Source organism: Mustela nivalis (genome assembly GCF_964662115.1).
Source record: "Mustela nivalis genome assembly, chromosome: 6".
Classification (NCBI taxonomy): Eukaryota; Metazoa; Chordata; class Mammalia; order Carnivora; family Mustelidae; genus Mustela; species Mustela nivalis.
In genome coordinates, this window is record NC_139025.1 from 15,065,386 (window position 1) to 15,084,257 (window position 18,872).

General features: G+C 39.2%; 1 protein-coding gene across 5 annotated transcripts in view; it reads left to right on the forward strand.

Moving 5' to 3' along the window:
* BBOF1 (basal body orientation factor 1) overlaps positions 1-18,872 on the forward strand; it is a 38,743-nt gene that overhangs the window by 13,322 nt on the left and 6,549 nt on the right. Inside the window, exons 4-11 of one of the 5 annotated variants that reach the window (XM_082733454.1) lie at positions 140-283; positions 6,187-6,267; positions 9,145-9,215; positions 9,982-10,126; positions 11,216-11,709; positions 13,938-14,039; positions 18,356-18,427; positions 18,596-18,710. In XM_082733454.1, the coding sequence (XP_082589580.1) occupies positions 140-283; positions 6,187-6,267; positions 9,145-9,215; positions 9,982-10,126; positions 11,216-11,709; positions 13,938-14,039; positions 18,356-18,427; positions 18,596-18,698 (1,212 nt within the window). In that variant the 3' untranslated portion in view covers positions 18,699-18,710. Of the gene's footprint in view, positions 1-139; positions 284-6,186; positions 6,268-9,144; positions 9,216-9,981; positions 10,127-11,215; positions 11,710-12,187; positions 12,261-13,937; positions 14,040-18,355; positions 18,428-18,595; positions 18,711-18,872 lie in introns of those variants that run through there. The other 4 variants (XM_082733455.1, XM_082733456.1, XM_082733457.1 and 1 more) reach the window with 4 other exon arrangements.

Genomic DNA, 18,872 nt, shown 5'->3' on the forward strand with positions numbered 1-18,872 from the left:
TGCAAAAATAAAAAAGGAACATTTCTTCAAAGATAGACAAATGGCCCAAGGCTTCAAAGGGAACACAACTCTGTGGGGTTTCTGTTCTTTTTCCTAACTCTTTTATCTAACTCATTTCCTAACTCATTTTTGCATGCAGGAACAAAAGTATACTGTGCAAATAAATGAGCTGGAGGGACAGTTTCATCAAAAAGCCAGAGAAATTGGCATGATTCAGACAGAGCTGAAAACAATAAAACAATTCCAGAAGAGAAAAATCCAAGTGGAGAAAGAATTAGATGATGTAAGTTTCTTTATTTCTTTAAATAAAGGCGATTAGAATTAACGACAAGCATACCTCGGAAATATTGCAGGCTCGGTTCCAGAGTGCCACAATAAAGTGAGTATCACAGTACTAATGTGTGCAAAAGCCTTCATAGACATTTACTCCTGTGAGATGGTAAAGGACTCCCTTTGACATTTTAGAGGTTATCTGAGAGAAAGTGGAAGACATAATGAGTGTAACACCAGGAGCAGGTCTTATTTCTGAGACTTTATTTATTTATTTATTTGTTTATTTGACACAGAGAGAGAGATCACAAGTAGGCAGATAGGCAGAAAGAGAGGGGGGAAGCAGGCTCCCCGCTGAGCAGACAGCCTGATGTGGGGCTCGATCCCAGGACCCTGAGATCATGACCTGAGCTGGAGACAGCGGCTTAACCCACTGAGCCAGCCAGGTGCCCCTCTAAGACTTTTCTAAGCATTTTTTTTGTGACTTTACCAAATCTTAGCCAACACACCCTTCCATATTAATCAGCAATTAAACCTTTGGAGTGATTTCAGTAAGAAACGAATTACAGGGGCACCTGGGTGACTCAGTCGGTTAAGCCTTTCTTTGCCTTTGGCTCAAGTCATGATCCCAGGATCTGGGTGGGATCAAGACCCAAGTCAGGCTCCCTGCTCAGTGGGGAGTCTGCTTCTCCCCCTCCCTGTTTTCATGCTCTTTTTCTCTCAAATAAATAAACAAAATCTTAGGGAAAGAATGAATGAATGAATGAATGAATGAATGAAAGTAAAGAAAAGGAAGGAAGGAGGGAGGGAGAGCGGGAAGGAAGGGAGGGAGGAAGGGAGGAGTAAATTACATATCTTGGGAAACATTAGGGGCATAATTGCAAAGTTATCCCAAAACCTGCCCATTAGGACTTTGTTTATGGACTTGATAGCTTGTTGCTTTATAACTGTTCTTATAACTGTTGCTTTAAAATTGTTCTTAATTTCTTTTTTTAAAGATTTTATTTATTTGGGATGCCTGGGTGTCTCAGTGGGTTAAGCCTCTGCCTTTGGCTCAGGTCATGATCTCAGGATCCTGGGATTGAGCCCCACATGGGGCTCTCTGCTCAGCAGGGAGCCTGTTTCCCACTCTCTCCCCCTGCCTGCCTCTCTGCCCACTTGTAATCTCTGTCTGTCAAATAAATAAATAACTCTTGTTTCGTTTAACTGGAATATATCTCCAGTAGATCTTTATCCCTTAAAATTTTACCTATCCTGAAAAAGCTCAGATCAAATTCATGTTCTCCTTAAGGTGGTCCCGAGAGTCATGTTTAAAAGTATTAACTTTCTTTAAAAAAAAAAGAAAAAAAGAAAGGTGAGGGTACCTGGGTGGTTCAGTGGGTTAAGCCTCTGCCTTAGGCTCAGGTCATAATCTTAGGTTCCTGGGATTGAGCCCCACATTAGCTCTCTGCTCAGCAGGGAGTCTGCTTCCCTTTCTCTACTCTCCGCCTGCTTCTTTGCCTACTTGTGGTCTCTGTCAAATAAATAAAATCTTTTTAAAGAATTAAAAAATTAAAAAAATAATAATGCTTTCCTTCCATTCATGATAGCTTGGCTGAAACTTGAGAGTATTAAGTGGAATAAATCAGAAAGATAAATACTGAGTGATATCACTTATATGTGGAATCTAAATAGAGCCTAACTCAGGGAAACAATAGATTAAAGGTTACCCCAGCTGGTAGGGAGAGGGATACGAGGAGATACTGGTCAAAGGACGTAAGCTTTCAGTTCTAAGATTGATAAATTCTCGGGAATCTAATGGACAGCATGGTGATTACAGCTAATAATCCTGTATTATATATTTGAAATTTGCTAAGAAAGTAGATCTTAAATGTTCTTACCATAAAAAAGAAATGACAATTAGGTGACAGTATGGAGGTGTTAGCTAATTCTAGGGTGGTAATCATTTCGCAATATTTAAGTGTGTCAGATCAACACATTGTACACTGTAGATTTATACAATGTTGTATGTCTATTTACCTCATAAAGCTGGAGAAAAGGGAAAAAATAAAAAGATTATTAGCAAAAAAAGTAATAATTTTCTTTGTGTATTTCCAAGCATTTTGTATCTCTTTTATACCCCTTAGCCCATTCTACCTTTTTATATTTATCATTTGTCTTATCTCCCCTGCTAGGTTACAATCTTTGAGGCATGAACAGGGGTTGTTTCTTTGTATTCATTGAAATGTAAGATACATAGTAAATGCTCCATAAATCTTTGTTAAATGCTGAGTAGGTGTTTTCATTAAAAATGTAATTAAAGGAATATCAAGTTTTCTACTAACTAGATGGGAAGAATCCTTTCATAATATATATGCATATCAAATCACATTATATACTTGAAATACTTTACTGTTAATAATTCCTCAAAAAAGGGGCGCCTGGGTGGCTCAGTGGGTTAAAGCCGCTGCCTTCGGCTCGGGTCATGATCCCAGGGTCCTGGGATCGAGCCCCGCATCGGGCTGTCTGCTCTGCAGGGAGCCTGCTTCCTCTCCTCCTCTCTCTCTGCCTGCTCTCTGCCTACTTGTGATCTCTGTCTGTCAAATAAATAAATAAAATCTTTAAAAAAATAATAATAATTCCTCAAAAAAGCTTAAAAATTTCCTAAAAGGAATATAAAAAAATTTATATGAAAATGTTGAAGACTGAATCAAGTTAAGATCCATAACTTTTTTTGGAACTCTCAAAATAGCTATCAGAAGTATAGGTATAGGTATACATTCTGAATCAGTGAATTAACTAGTGCATATTCTAGTGGGCTGCTGGTATGATTTCTTTTTTTTTTTAAGAACAATATTGCCACCTAATGGAGAAATAGATTTTGAACTTTTCAAAAAGCGGCACAGGCCTGGAAGACTAAAAATTCAAAGGCAAAAGATACTGGGCTATGGGAAAAAATAAGGTGGTTCTCTGGAATCCCAAATATGGAAGAATTAAGGCAGGTATAGGGGCGTGTGAACTTAAAATGAGAAGGAGGTGTATACATAATGGAAGAAAATTAATTATAGTGTATATATAGAATTTACTATACAAATTAAAAGAAGGTAACTAAATTTAGATTATCACAAGTTATTCAAAGCATAAATTTTAAAGAAAAAATTATTTCTATGTGATTAACAGAAGGAGTATACAATGGTAGGTTGCAGTTATTTTTAATAATTTGTTTTAGTTTTTTTTCTTTTGACAAATCTAGCTGGTAAGAAAGAAGAAAATTAAGCCCTCCCCTGACAATTATACTACCTAGAGATACCCGGTAAATATCTTGGTTTATATTCTTCCCCCTTTTCTTCCTCTATTTAGAAACATTTAAAATTGGGGTACCTATGTGGCTCAGTGGGTTAAATGGCTGCCTTCAGCTCAGGTTATGATCCTGAAGTCCCGGGATCTAGTCCCATATTGGGCTCCCTGCTCAGTGGTGAGTCTGCCTCTCCCTCTGTCCCTCAACCTGCTCTCATGCTTTCTCTCTCTCAAATAAATAAAATAAATACATAAACAAATGAGGTCATTATGTACAGTTAACTGACTCTTTTACTTTAATTGTGAACATTTTTCAATGCCATTACATATTTTTTTCTTTTTTTTAAAAAAAGATTTTATTTATTTGTTTGACACAGAGAGATAATGAGAGAGAGAGAGAGAGAGAGCGCTCGAGCATGGGGAGTGGCAGGCAGGCAGGCAGAGGGAGAGGGAGAAGTAGGCTCCCCGCTGAGTAGGAGCTGCTGATGCTGATGCGGGCCGGATCCCAGGATCCTGGGATCATGACCTGAGCGGAAGGCAGCCGCTTAACCAACTGAGCCACCCAGGTGCCCCAATGCCATTACATATTTTTCTATAAAATCTTTTGACTAGGTGCATAGAATTCCACTGGGTAGATGCATCATGATTTATTTTTTATTTTTTTTTAAAGATTTTATTTATTTATTGACACAGAGAGAGGGAGATAGAGAGCAGGGGGAGGAGCAGAGGGAAAGGGAGAGGAGCGAATCTCAGCACAGAGCCAGACACAAGGCTTGAGCCCATGACCCTGAGATCGTGACCTGAGCCAAAATCAAGAGTCTGAAACTCAACCAACTGAGCCCTCCAGGGAGCCCAATGTATCATGATTGATTAGTTGGTCCCTTGTTTTTGGACATCTGGACTTTTTTTTTTTTAAAGAATATGTAACAGTCTTTTTTTTTTTTTTTAAGAGTTTATTTATTTATTTGAGAGAGAGAAAGTAGGAGCGGTGGAAGGGGGCAGAGGGAGAGGGAGAATCCGACCCCCTACCGAGCAGGGAGCCTGATGTGGGACTCAACCCAGGACCGTGAGATCATAACCTGAGCTGAAGGGAGATGCTTAAGTGACTGAATGGCCCAGATGCCCTGGACTTTTTAAAATTTTCCACTATTATACACCTTTATGAACATCTAAGTAATAATATTCTTCTCTATCTGTAATTAGCATTTAGGATAACATCTTAGGAATGGAATTTTTTAAAAAATATTTATTTATTGGGGGTGCCTGGGTAGCTCAATCGCTAAGCGCATGCCTTTGGATTCAGGTCATGACCCCAGGGTCCTGGGATCCAGCCCTGCTTGGCAGGAAGCCTGCTTCTCCCTCTGACAGTCCCCCTGCTTGTGTTCCTGCTTTCGCTGTATCTCTCTCTGTCAAATAAATAAATAAAATCCTTTTCTTTTAAAGATAATAATAACTAGCCTTTATATTAAATGGCTACTATTCTAGGTACTTTATATGCATTGTTTGTTATTTAATCCTTGCCACACCCTATGAGCTAGTTACTATTATTATTCTTTTAATTCCTGGAAACCTGAGACTTAGAGAAGTGAAGTGATTTGCCAGAGTAAAACAGCTGGTAAGTGAGAAAGATCTATCTCATGGGGAAGCTCTTCTCTACTGCCTTTTATATGGCATTAAGATTGGATTGAGTATGCCTGTTTCAGCCTGACTGCCAGGAAATGTAGACTATAGCATCATAGCTTTAAATTAGTTGACCTTTCTTTGCCTAGAGAGTTTTTTTTTTTTTTAAAGATTTTATTCATTTATTTGACAGAGAGAAATCACAAGTAGATGGAGAGGCAGGCAGAGAGAGAGAGAGGGAAGCAGGCTCCCCGCTGAGCAGAGAGCCCGATGCGGGACTCGATCCCAGGACCCCGAGACCATGACCCGAGCCGAAGGCAGCAGCCTAAACCACTGAGCCACCCAGGCGCCCTGCCTAGAGAGTTTTATGTCCTTTTTATTCCATGCATACACGTTGAGGACAGAAGGCTCTCTCGGTGGGAATCTTAGGGAAACGTGTTTTAGATTAATGCTAGGAAGAATTTTCTAAAAATGGGAACTATGAAATACTAATGAATTAATGAGATTTGAATTAGTGATACTTCTGTCTCTAGATATTTTTCTCATACAAGGAATCCTATATTAAGTATGACTCTTAAGATCTCTTTCTATTCTAAAATATTATTTTTTAAAAAGTTTATTTATTTAAGTAATCTTTATACCCAACATGGGGCTTGAACTCATGACCCCAAGATCAAGAGTTGCACTATCTATCCTCTGACTGAGCTAGCCAGGTGCCCCAATTCTAAAATATTATGATTCTATCAGTCTACATGATATATAAAATATATGATTATGAAAACAACTTGTCTTGGGAACAGTTGCTCATGAATAGCTTTTATAAAAACTCAGTACTGATCTTGTAAGTCTGTAGAAGATTGGTCCGCGAGATGGTACTCATGGGCAGGGACATGGGGTTTTTCTGTGTTCAGGATTAAGAAATAATGTGTAACAGAAAATGTTTCTTTATTGAGACTTTTCCAGGAATATGCCTCAATCCCCCCATTTCCTATTGATCTATTGTTGTTGTTTTAATTATAGCTGAAGGAGAATTTAAGGAACACAGAGAGGAAACATCAGGAGACACTTCGAAGACTGGAGGGCAGATTTTTTGAAGAAAAGGTACGACATTTTAGAGTTAATTAAGAAATACTTTATTTAAAAAATATTTTGTTTACTAAAAGGATAGAAGTATCTATATGCATTCTGAGACATGTGAACCTTTCCTTTGGATCTTATTAGAGAATTATCAAGTCACAGCAGAAGTAAAAAAAAAAAAAAAAAACCCAGGGGAAACAAAACTTGTTCAGGATATCTCAATGTTTAGTCCTTTTCCCCCTCTAGTTAGAGATTGTTTTTTTAAAGATTTTATTTATTTTTGAGAGAGAGAGAGAGGACGAGCATGAGTAGGGGGAGGGGAAGGAGGAGAAAGAGAGAGAGAGGAGGAGGGGAGAGTGGGAAAGAGGGGGAGGGGTAGAGGAAGGGGATAGGGGAAAGAGGAGAAGGGGAGAAGCAAACTCCCTGCTGAGGAGGGAGCCCAGTCCAGGGCTCAGTCCCAAGACCCTGCGATCATGACCTGAGTTGAAGGCAGATGCTTAACTGACTGAGCCACCCAGGTGCCCCTAGTTAGAGATTCTTGAAATCCTCAGGAGGGATTGTCATCTTACCAAGGTTCCAGGACACACCCCCTGCAGCTTGGTGTTCCCCTGGTGGAAGGGAGCCCCATGTACCACATCATATAGGGGGGCTAGGAGGGGAGAGGTCACTCTGGTACACATGAAGGTGTTTCCCTGGTTAAGCCAAGCTAAACTAAGGGTGTTCATAAAAGGGGGCTCAAAAATGTTCCTTAGCATAACACAAACTGCCATTTTCTCTGTGCTTCTGATGTTAATTCTCCGAATTGTGGAAGTGCACACACTTCTCTTCTACACAGGCTTTTCAAAGGAACCATGGTTTTTCTTTAATTCTTCTAATTTTTCATTCTTGGGAAGAACTGAAGACATTTTTTTCAGAAATCCGTAGGGATGTAGCAAGTTAAGAGTGGGGCTAATAAGTAATCATATCAGGTTTAGATAAAGGATTTGCTTCAAAAAGTGGCTCTAGATGCCCAGTTGATGTAACCTAGGAGTGGGGCAGGAGCAGAATCTTGGTGCTTTACCCTCTGGGGCACTTCCTGGCACTGTTAGGAATGGAAGTCCTCAGGCAAGGGTTGCTTTCAATTGCTTTTTCCAAAACTCAGTCCCGCCCTAAGCTTGATCTCTTCTCTGCTAACTGTAGCGTTCTACAAACAAAGGTTAGGAGTGCTTGGTCAGTTTATAGCACACCTGACTGACAGTGCTTATATAAATAGGATGTTTATGTCGGGAAGTAGGTGGCTGCTGGCCTTTCCTTCATACATGCAAGATGGTTAAGGCAGCTCTAAGATTTGTCTGTGTTTAAGGCAGGAAGAAGGGAAGGCTCCAGCTGTTGTTGCTTTTCTTTCTGATCTGCAAACCAGAAAAGCTTTCCCAGAAGCTCTTAGCAGATTTCTTCTCACATCTATCTCATTGGCCAGAACCATATTATATAGGATGCTGGAAAAGTGAGTGTGTTGTTTTTCTAGACCCTAGTGGGAACTGGGAAGGAAAAGGGAGGCTGGGAGTGAGTGCTGGGATGGCCAGCTGCGCAGGAGCCATCTCACCGTGTCAGGGGTAAACCACCTGGTTAAGTATGGACTCCTGAGCTGGCGTGAACCTCAGTGCTGCTGGCTTATGGCAGCCGGCTTTCCAGTAAGCTTTTCAAACTGTAGCGCGCTCCATGCTCCACGTGGTCATATGAAAGACTTCCCTCAGGTTATTGGTGTTTTGTGTTGTCTCCCCATTTAATCCTTTCTGTCCCCTGAACCACCAAGCCCTTTCCCAATGGCATATTTTTATACTTTGCTTTTCCTTTCTGGAATGTTCTTCCTCCAGCTCTGACTCTTCTCATTCTTCAGAGCTCAAATGTTATTTCCTCAGAGATAAAGTCCCTAAACCCCAATCTAAAAATCTCCCTCAATTACTGTCTGTGTCATTAACTCACTGACTGCATTGACAGCATTTATCACAGTCAATTCTCTTATTTGTTTACTTATTAGGGAGGTGGTACAGCGTCCTCTTGCCTGCTATGAATCTCTGCTCTGCCACTTACGAGCTATCTGACTCTGGGCAAGTCACTAACTTCTCTTTCCCCCTTTTGTTTCCTCAGTCCTTGTTTTTGGATAATAATGGTGTTTAGGGGCGCCTGGGTGGCTCAGTGGGTTGGAGCCTCTGCCTTTGGCTCAGGTCATGATCCTGGGGTCCTGGGATCGAGCCCCACATCGGGCTCTCTGCTCAGTGGAGAGCCTGCTTCGTCCTCTCTCTGCCTGCCTCTCTGCCTACTTGTGATCTCTGTCAAATAAATAAATAAAATCTTAAAAAAAAAATAAGGATTGTCTAATTCTTAGGGTTGTTGTGAGAAGTAAATAGTAAATGTAAAGCTCTTAGAACCATGCCTGGCACATAGTAATGTTCAATGCATTTTAATTTTAATATTGTTTAATATTGTTGCTTGGATCTCACCTAGAATATAAGGTGAGATTTTATCTGGGACTTTATCTCTTTTTCCACCACAGAATCTCCAGCATCTAAAAAATCTGGTACAATATTAGTGCCCAGTAACAGTATGCTGCATAAGTAAATAAATTACTCTTGCCACTTGATATTTAGCAGAAATTTTTCCCAGCTCTGCTTTCCAATACTGATGTGGATTTTTTTTGGCGGGGGGGGAGGTGGTATTTTCTTGTCATGTTGCTTCTTCAGCAGGAAGGCCGGGAGGTACCCTGAGGTTCCTGTGTTCACATGCTCCTCTCTGCTAGCTCCTCCACCAGTACTTGGAGTTCCCTACACTGGGTTATGTGACAGGAGTAATTTATTTCACATTATGAAATCAATACTTCACTTTTTGAATTCTGTATTAAAATAGCCTCTTTTTCTTTTTTAGCACCGACTAGAACAAGAGGCTGAGAAGAAGATAATAATGCTGGCAGAGAGAGCTCACCATGAAGCTGTTGTGTAAGAGACTGCTGTCTCCTTTTCCTTTCTCATAGCCTCTCTGACCTCTTCGCCGGTGTGTTTTGTTATTACCATGTTGTCTTCCCCTTCTCTCTTGCTTTGCTTTCTTCAAATTTTCTTGTTTACTTTCCCTCACTGTTTCTCTTTGTGTCCCGACCCCTTTCCCACACACCCTTTCTGTATCAGGGTTGGTTGGAGGAAAGAACTCCAGCTTTGAAGTTAGACTTTGGTTCCCAGTCTGTATACTGACCGACTGTCAGAAGATTTCCTAACATTTTTGCGATTAAATTTCTTCATTTAAAAATCCAGATAATCATAGCAACCATACAGAGTTGTCATGAAGTATGTTAGTGAAAGTAACATTTAATTGTGTTATTAATAAATTAACTCTCAAGTCTCAATGGTTTAGTTCTTGCTCACTTAACAATCCAATGGGAGTCCGACAGCTCTACTTGAGTGGTGATTCAGGAACCGGGGCTGCTTCCATCTTGAATTTCTTCACATCCAATCATGTGGACAGGAGAGAGCATGGGAAATTCCTGTCTGTTCTTAACCACCTTGGACTGGAAGTAACACATAACTTTTCACTTTTCCATTGGTGAGAATCTAGTCGTAAGATCCCCACCTAACAGCTGAGTACCCACCATTAACTAAATAAGTGGTGGTCATTATTTTTAATATCGGGGGATAAGGCAATCATTGTTCCAGTTTGGTAATATCTAATACTTAGCCCTATGTTTTGGGATCTTATGTCTATCTATTTCAGGCAATTGAACAATGCTGGAAGATCTGTTTTTAAAGAGAATGTCTATCTCCAGAAAGCTCTCGCATACCATCTGAAGGAAGCTGATGCTCTACAAAAAAACTCCCAGAAGTTGCAAGAGACTCAGACTTTCCTTTTACATCAAAAGGTTCCCACTTCATTTAGGCTTCATTTCCTATCTTTCTGCTTTTTGTTTGTTTAAGGATTGGGTTGGTAAATATGAAAAATTGAGTAAAATAAGGACAATGGGATCATTTTTCTTCTGTCTGGATAATGTACCTTTCTCATCTGAAAGGGTTAATTATGAGAATGACATGAGAAGGATTGGGTTTGGTTTCATAAAGAATGTATCAGAAACATAAATAGCTCCTATCCTTCACTACCTTAGAATACTGGTTTTACTTTGCTTAGCTTAGAGTTGGTCTCTGAGTCACTTAGATATAGGTTCAGCTCTAGCTGTCCTGACAACAATGGCTTTGCCAGGTAAGGGTTTATTCTCTCCCCTAAAGGATGTCTGGAGGTTAGCAAACCAGAGCTGGAATGCTGGTGCCACAAAACCAACAGAACTCAGTTTCCTTAACTCTGCTGTGCAGTGTGTAGCTGACATCCCCAAAGTCACCTCGTGGCCCAAAGCAGCTGCTGGAACGCTAACCATTACTCAAACAGCAGGAAGGAAAAAGGACAATGAGGAAAAAAGTCTGCCCCTCCCTTTAGACGCCTTCCTGGAAGTCCTGCACACACTTCTACTTAAATTTCATTGACTCAACTTAGCTATATGGCTTTGCTGAACCACAAGGGAGACTGAGAAATTTCAGGTGGGCTTCCTGCCCTCCTGAATAAAACTAGAGTTTTATCACTAAGGTGGAAAGGGAAAATGAAAAAGAAATAGGCAACTAGCCTATACCCGATGATAGGCAACAATTTCCAGGATATAGTTGTTAGTGTATTACTATATTGTTTTACTGATTTTGAAATCACCCTTTCTGATAATACAAAATATTTAAAGTTTCAGAATTTTTGGGGAAGGACCGTTTCTTACTTAGCAAAAGTAATGGCCTTCACAAGCCCAGAGAAGAACAACCCTCAGATGTATTTTACTCTCCATACACAGAACACCAAATATGACCATCTCAACCTGGCATCAAATTTAAATCTCATGAAGTAATGAAAATTAGGAACTTTTAAGTTCTGAAATTGACTAAAAAAACCCTCTCACGTCTCTCATCTTTGTTTTTAGGAGATCAATGACCTGTTGGTTAAGGAAAAGATTATGCAACTTACCCAGCAAAGATTGCAAATCCAAACTCTTCAGAAGAAGGTGGTAAGCTTGGAGACTGCCCTGAGTTGTATGACCAGAGAGTTTGAGATTGAAGTTTGTAAAATACAGCAACAGGCAATGATAGAGAACGAAGCAGGGCAGGTTGAAATTGACAAGCTGCAGCAACTTCTCCAGATGAAGGACAAAGAAATGAATCGAGTAAAGAAGCTGGCCAAGAACATACTGGACGAGAGAACAGAAGTGGAAAGGTTCTTTTTAGATGCTCTACACCAAGTGAAGCAACAGATCCTATTTAGCAGGAAGCATTATAAACGGGTAGCACAAGCTGCTTTCAATTTTAAAATGAGAGAGGCATGTGCAGGAAGAACAGAATATCCCAAAATCCGAACATTTGATGGCAAAGAGCACAGCACCAACAGTGTGAATCAAGATCTTATGGAGGCTGAGAAATGGTACTAATCATATTTTTACTATTTTTTTTCTTTTGTGCTATTTTTGTGCCCTTTAGAGAAGTAAGTTCAGAAGTTCAGTTTGCTAATATCTAGATATTGAATAGATTACTCAGTAAGTTATTTGAGGGCAGGAACTATCTTACTCATCTTTATAACCCCTATGCTTAGCACAGTATGTGGGGCTTAGTAGATTCCCTTTTTTCATCACAGATACTTCTTAAAGAGACTAGATCATTTGTTCCACAGAATGTCATTGTAGTATCTTTTAACGTGTTCTTTTATTTTACTTTTTGCAAACTCATTACAGAGGTTTGTTCAGATTCAGTTTTAAACATTTTTGATAAGTGTATTTTCACAAATATTTTGTAATATTTCCTTTACTATTCTGAGATGAAATTCATAGGTAATAATATCTAACTAAACATATAATTTAAAAAACCAATATAACAGTTCTTTGTGATAATTCTTTATTGTACAGAACTGTCCCATGGATTGGAGGATCCAGTAGTGGGCCCCCATCATTGTTTTAACTGAAAGTTCCCATGATTTTCCCAAATATCCTCCAGAGATCTACTGCCACTGTGATAAAGGTAGCAGAATGCTTGAGACAGTTGTTGACTGGATACAATGATTGTTTCCTGTTAGCATTTTTGTCTGTCAGTACACTCTTAAACCATGAATTATAGTGTATTTTAAAGATTATTCTGGAAAAAAAAAAAGTCTTATATCCCAGGCTCTTCAAAGGCCTTAACTCACAAAACTCAAAAGGACTCCCTACTACTATGTACTAATATTAACAGTGCTTCCAAGTAAGTTTTCTGCTTTGGTTTATAATTGACTAATTTGCAGTTTCTTTTAAATTATATAGCTGTTGGGAGGGTTAGACATGGTCAGTGGCCTTTGAAAGACAAGACTGTTATTCAAAAATGTCCATGCTATGATTTTTAAAACTTTTTGCCATATTCAGAAGTCTGTTACTTCCATTACTAAGAGATTTGCTATAATTTCCTTTTTTAAAATTTAATATGTCAAGAAAATTGAGTCCCCACCATACATAAGGCAGTTTCTTTTATATTTTTGGCTCCAAAGTAATAAGTAAGTTTTAAGAGGGTGGTATTTAAAGTGATTCTCTACATCGTTATTACAGAAACCAGACTCTTCCTCTTCTGCCCTGTGTGACATTTATGCTATTGAACAACTTCTCATCTTAACCACAGTGTACTATTGACTGTACCAGCAGGGCAGAAATGGTGATTAGAATATTACATCATCTGCTTAAGAGGCAGATTGGGGAAGGAAAGTTGAAGTATACGGTGATCATAAGGCCAAACCTAAACTTTTTTTTTTTTTTTTTTTTAAAGATTTTATTTATTTATCAGAAAGAGACAGGGGGAGAGAGCGAGCACAGGCAGACAGAATGGCAGGCAGAGGCAGAGGGAGAAGCAGGCTCCCCACTGAGCAAGGAGCCCGATGTGGGACTCGATCCCATGACGCTGGGATCATGACCTGAGCCGAAGGCAGCTGCTTAACCAACTGAGCCACCCAGGCGTCCCCAAACCTAAACTTTTAAAGAAAACTACCCCAATAGAACTATCTGCAAAACGCTTCTTACATTGAATAGCATCAGTACTCTCTACAGTGCCAGCCAGCTTTCACAGATAGCAAATAGACTACAAATCCCCTGGGAATTGATAGTATAGATAAAGACCTGCCTGAAAGGCTTAGCTGCAGGTTTATTTCAAGGTAAGAAAATAGGCTAAGTTATGTGTAGTTTTCTAAACCTACCTCTTGTTACTCTGTTTTCATAGCAAAATATCTGATACCAAAAAAATGTTAAAAGGAATTTAAGAATAATCTCATCTTATAAATAACTTTTCTGTGGCTGTTTTGTTCCTTTTGTTTTTGTATCTCAATGCATATTATATTGCAACTTTCTATTTTGCTTATTTGCTTAATGTTTGAGCACAAACCTTTTTCTTATTACAGTTTTTCTTATTTTTATCTTATTGACTAACATTTCAGAATGGCTAGCCTATTGATATCCATTTCAACTTTATGATTTTGTAACGGACACAGTTTGCTTTGTAGTCTTTACATTTGGAAGCCTCTTAATATTCAGTTATGGTTTGGAAATTTTCTCATGTTTACATATTTCTTATTTTTTTTAGAAAGATGAGATGCTTATTTGGCTATATATTTTTTCTTTTTTTTTGTTTGAAATTCTTTAGGACCGATATTCAAGGAAATGTGGATATTGGAGATTTGACCTGGGAGCAGAAGGAGAAAGTCTTGAGATTGCTTTTTGCAAAAATGAATGGTTTTGTTCCTAGGTAACTCCCTATTTTTGTAACAAAATACCAAATTGTTACCAAACCTAGAAACCATATAGGAACAATGAACTTTTTCTCATTTAGAATTAAAGGAATGGGAAAGGACCAGAAAATACAAACCGGTCATACTGCTTAGCATCTGCCACTCCCAGAGATGAAGAATGGGAGATGAATGAATGAGCACAAAAATGAAAGATGAGGTAGAATGAAAGGGGGGAGAAAAGAGACAGCTTAGATATTGAAGGGAATGCTTGCTGAGAAGGTACAATGTTGCTCGGCTGCTTGAGTGGTCACTAAAGAGCAGTACAGTAATGTTAGGATTTTAACAATTTTTGCAAAGATAAGTAAATGATTGATTTTTTTAAATTAACATGTAATGTATTATTAGCCCCAGGGGTACAGGTCTGTGAATTGCCAGGTTTACACACTTCATAGCACATACCTTCCCCAATGTCCATAACCTAACCACCCTCTCCCAAGTAAATGATTTTTAAGCTGATTATTATTCAAGAGAACCTCTAATACCAAGAAAAAGACCTAGAAAAGAAAACAGAAATCCTCAGCTATTCCAACTAATTATTATTATTATTTTTTTAAGACTTTATTTATTTATTTGACAGACAGAAATCACAAGTAGACGGAGAGGCAGAGAGAGAGAGGGAAGCAGGCTCCCTGCTGAGCAGAGAGCCCGATGCGGGACTCGATCCCAGGACCCTGAGATCATGACCCGAGCCGAAGGCAGCGGCTTAACCCACTGCGCCACCCAGGCGCCCTCCAACTAATTATTTTTAATGATTCATTTCACTTTCTTTCTCCACCATGTTTTATCAGTGACTAAAACCCTGGTAATGAACTATAAAGTGGCTAAAATAGATCAACCACTTATTAATTGCTTACATGCATGGTACTATGTTAGGGATTATGGGCATTCAAAGGAATTAAGAGACATTGCCCTTTTCTTAAGATTTTATTTATTTATTTGATAGAGAGAGAGAGATCACAAGTAGGCAGAGAGGCAGGCAGAGAGAGGGGGAGGCAGGTTCCCTGCTGAGCGGAGAGCCCGATGTAGGGCTCAAGCCCAGGACCCCGAGATCATGACCTGAGCTGAAGGCAGAGGCTTAATTCACTGAGCCACCCAGGCCCCAAGAGACATTGCCCTTGATCTCTAAGAGTTTATAATCTAGTTGCCCAAATAAAACGAAACAGCAAAGAAAAAAGTTAGGTGGCACAATAAAGTATCATCGGAGTTCAGACAATATGTCAGTGGCCTACAGTAGTTACCAAAGACTTCAGTCAGGAAGACTGAAAAAAGTGTATTTCATATATTTCAGTATATTTCAAAGAGTATATATCACCTGCAAGGTGCCTTGCAGGAGAGAGGAGTACACAGGGTTGGAAAGGTACATTAGAGGGGCTTAGGCTAAAGCCCAGAGGTAGGAATGGAGGCAGGGTGTTCGGGGGATATCGAGGAAATACTTCCCAGGCTGAAAAAAACTGATGGTACTAGAGAATAATTAGAATTAGAAATAAGGTTGGATCTATAGATTAAATCATGATGACCCTTAAAATCCATGCAGAAAAAACTAAGTCTTAGGTCACTGTACATTCCAAAGTAGTATAACACACTTTCCTTTTCTGCCTTGAAGGAATCCAAGAGCAGTAAGCCCTACTCTCATACTGTCTCACTGGAAGAGTTCACAGGCCACGGTTCCCAGAGCTGACCTGAACCTGACGCACTGACATGTAGGGCGGACCACAGCACAGAAGTAGAGCTGGGAAAAGCAGACGCTGCCATGCTTTTCCAGATGTGTGGCAGTGTGGGTATAGGTGGGAATGGAGGCCATCAGAGAAAAGGGACAAACTGAGACAGTGAGGAAGGAGAAACAGGACTTGGTGATAAAAGACAAAAGGAATAAAGAAAGCAAAGTGTCAAAGTTAAGGTGTTTAGCTTAGAAATGCAAGAATGGTGGTATGAAAGGCAAATGAAAAATCTGGAAAGCTAGCATGAAGGAAATGTTTAAATTTTATTTAATCTGTCCATTAATTCATGTAGCATATACATACTGGGTACCTACTACTTATTGAAGATACAGTATTGAGCAAATAAAGACATCATTTCTAATCTCAGGGAGTTCATAGCCTACATGGAAGAAAAACATTATTCAAATCATGTTTACACGTGTAAAAGTAGAACTATGACACTGGCTCCAAGGAGTGGTTTATAATGGTAAGGTAGCTTAGATTGGGGGAATCTGACCTAACTGAGGAGTCTGGGAAAGTTACTGAGGAAGTAAAAGCTTGAGCTGACCTCTGAAAGGTAAAGCAGCAATGTCCACAATTGCCAAACTGTGGAAAGAGCCAAGATACCCTTAAACAGATGAATGGATAAAGGTATGGTCCATATACACAATGGAATATTACACAGCCATCAGAAAGGATGAATACCCAACTCTTCCATCAACATGGATGGGACTGGAGGAGATTATCCTGAGTGAAATAAATCAAGAAGAGAAAGTTATCATATGGTTTCACTTAACTTGTGGAGCACAAGGAACAACATGAAAAACATTAGGAGAAGGAAAGGAAAAGTGAATTGGGGTAAATCGGGGCGGGGGGAGATGAAAGATGAGAGACTGTGGATTCTGGGAAATAAACAGGGTTATGAAGGGGAGGGAGGTGGGGGGATGGGTGAGCCTGGTGGTGCATATTAAAAAGGACACATATTGCATTGTAGCACTGGGTGTGGTACATAAACAATGAATCTTGGAACATGAAAAAAAAGACGTTAAAAAAAATAAAAGGTAAATAGGAACAGAAGGTGGAGGAAAAAACATTCTGGGCAGAAGAAATGGCAAGGAGTATTTTCAGTGTTGAATTGGAAATGATGCTAGTATATTGAAGTGAAAAATACTTGAGGCATTTGTAAATAGGGATTTGAGTACAGGGTGAGCTTAGGGAGGAAGATTTGAGCATTTTTAGTGAAAACTGGTAGTTGAGTATAGGAGAGTGGCTGAAGGTAGACGAGTAAAGGGCTGAGGCTAGGAATAACCACTAAAATAAACAGGAGAACAAGTAAGAGGACAATGAAAAGAGCAGAGCTTAAAGAATTATAGGTTAAATGGAAAATGGAGGACTTTGAAATGGACTTTGTGTCTTTGGTAGCCTTCCAAAGTTTTGTTTGTTTTTTGTTTTTTATTAAGAGGTGGAGGCAGAATCCAGACCACAGGTCCAGAATATCTGTCTCACTGTGAGTTGACTTTTCAGTACCCCAAGAAACAACCAGAGTTCTAGTTCCATATTGTCTTGTTTTCAACACTGGAAAAACAAAGGCATTTGAGTAGAAATATTTCACACCAAAGCCATGAACTTAAATCTGGCCACAACAGAACAAATCTAAGCCTGTGAGAATCTCAGATGAAGGGATGAAGGGAAAAGATGGGAACAGAATAGCGAAATGTGAGGTGAAGACGAATTTAATGAGAAAACTCAAGCCAGAGAGGAGAGGAATTAGATGATGAATTGTCAAGGCAAAGACAGTAACTAGAAGTTTATGAGTTCAGTTGATTATATGATTGTGACTCTAACAGTGTGGTATTTTTCTTTGTGCTTAAACAAAGTCAAGGAGTATAACCAATAAATTGTACTCTCTTATGCATCAGCAATCACTGTGGCTACACTCAGGTATGAGTAGTATCCAAAGTATGTTGTTTTATGTCTCATTATTAGACTGTTTAATGGGCCATATTTTGAATGGGTTTGTTTTGCTTTCATATGCATCTAATTGAGCACCAGTTTTAGGAGAATATGTGTCTTTATCTCCTGGAAAATCAACTTAATATACTTTGATTAATTCTGTTTAGCTTACTTTCCACTAGCATATTGAATTAGGATATGATTATTTCCTGTTCTTAAATCAGACTTCCCAATGTAAAAGAAATTTCATATTGGGTCTGTCTCCATTGGGTAATTTTTCTGTATTTGAGGTTCTTTTTGTGGGAAGGGAATTTTTCTGGCCATGTTTCTGGTCAGTACTCTGGTTGAGTCTTAACCATCACCATTAATAGCTGTTCTATGTGTATCACCATCTTGATCATCTCCGTAAATATTTCCATTTATGTTCAACAGGTTTCAATTTTAAAAGAAAATAAGTTTGTATTAACTTGCCTAGCTTTATATTCACTCTATGTGTGCGTAAAGCTCAGTTTTGAAAATAAGCATCTCCTCCCAACTGAAACATTTCATTTAGCACTTTAAGGGTAGTTGAAATACAGGGCACGAGGAGACACCAACTCACTGTTAATTTTTACCTACCACAGGAAATACAGCCAGCATTCTAGGCCTCCAGTTCCAGACTATGTTGTTCTTGATGGAGAGAGAGAGGAATTTGGGTAAGAGCTCTCTTGACAAAGCAATGACCGTGAGCCTGATCAGAATGGTTGTGGGTACATTTTATATGTGCTAGAACTGTGTGGGAGTTATTGACAAGTCTACTGTTCTGAACCAAGATCCATGTGTATGTGGTTGCTGACAGGTCTGTCATTTTGTTATTACTGCAGGGATGACAGTAAGCTTCAAGATCAAACCTTCATTACTCAGCAAGTACCAATCTCAGACTCTTCTGGTGAAGTGATGATACCCAGTATTCAGAAAGGATCATGAGAGTCTAACATAGTAAGAAGTCTATAATCTAACCAAACAATACACACAGTTACTGCTACTTTTCCCCTTGCAACTTCTTTCTAGGTCATAGTTCTTTTCTCTACTAATCAAGAGCTCTCAGCGATCAGTGAAATGAGTAATGACGCTAATATGAGATCATAGACATTTTTATAA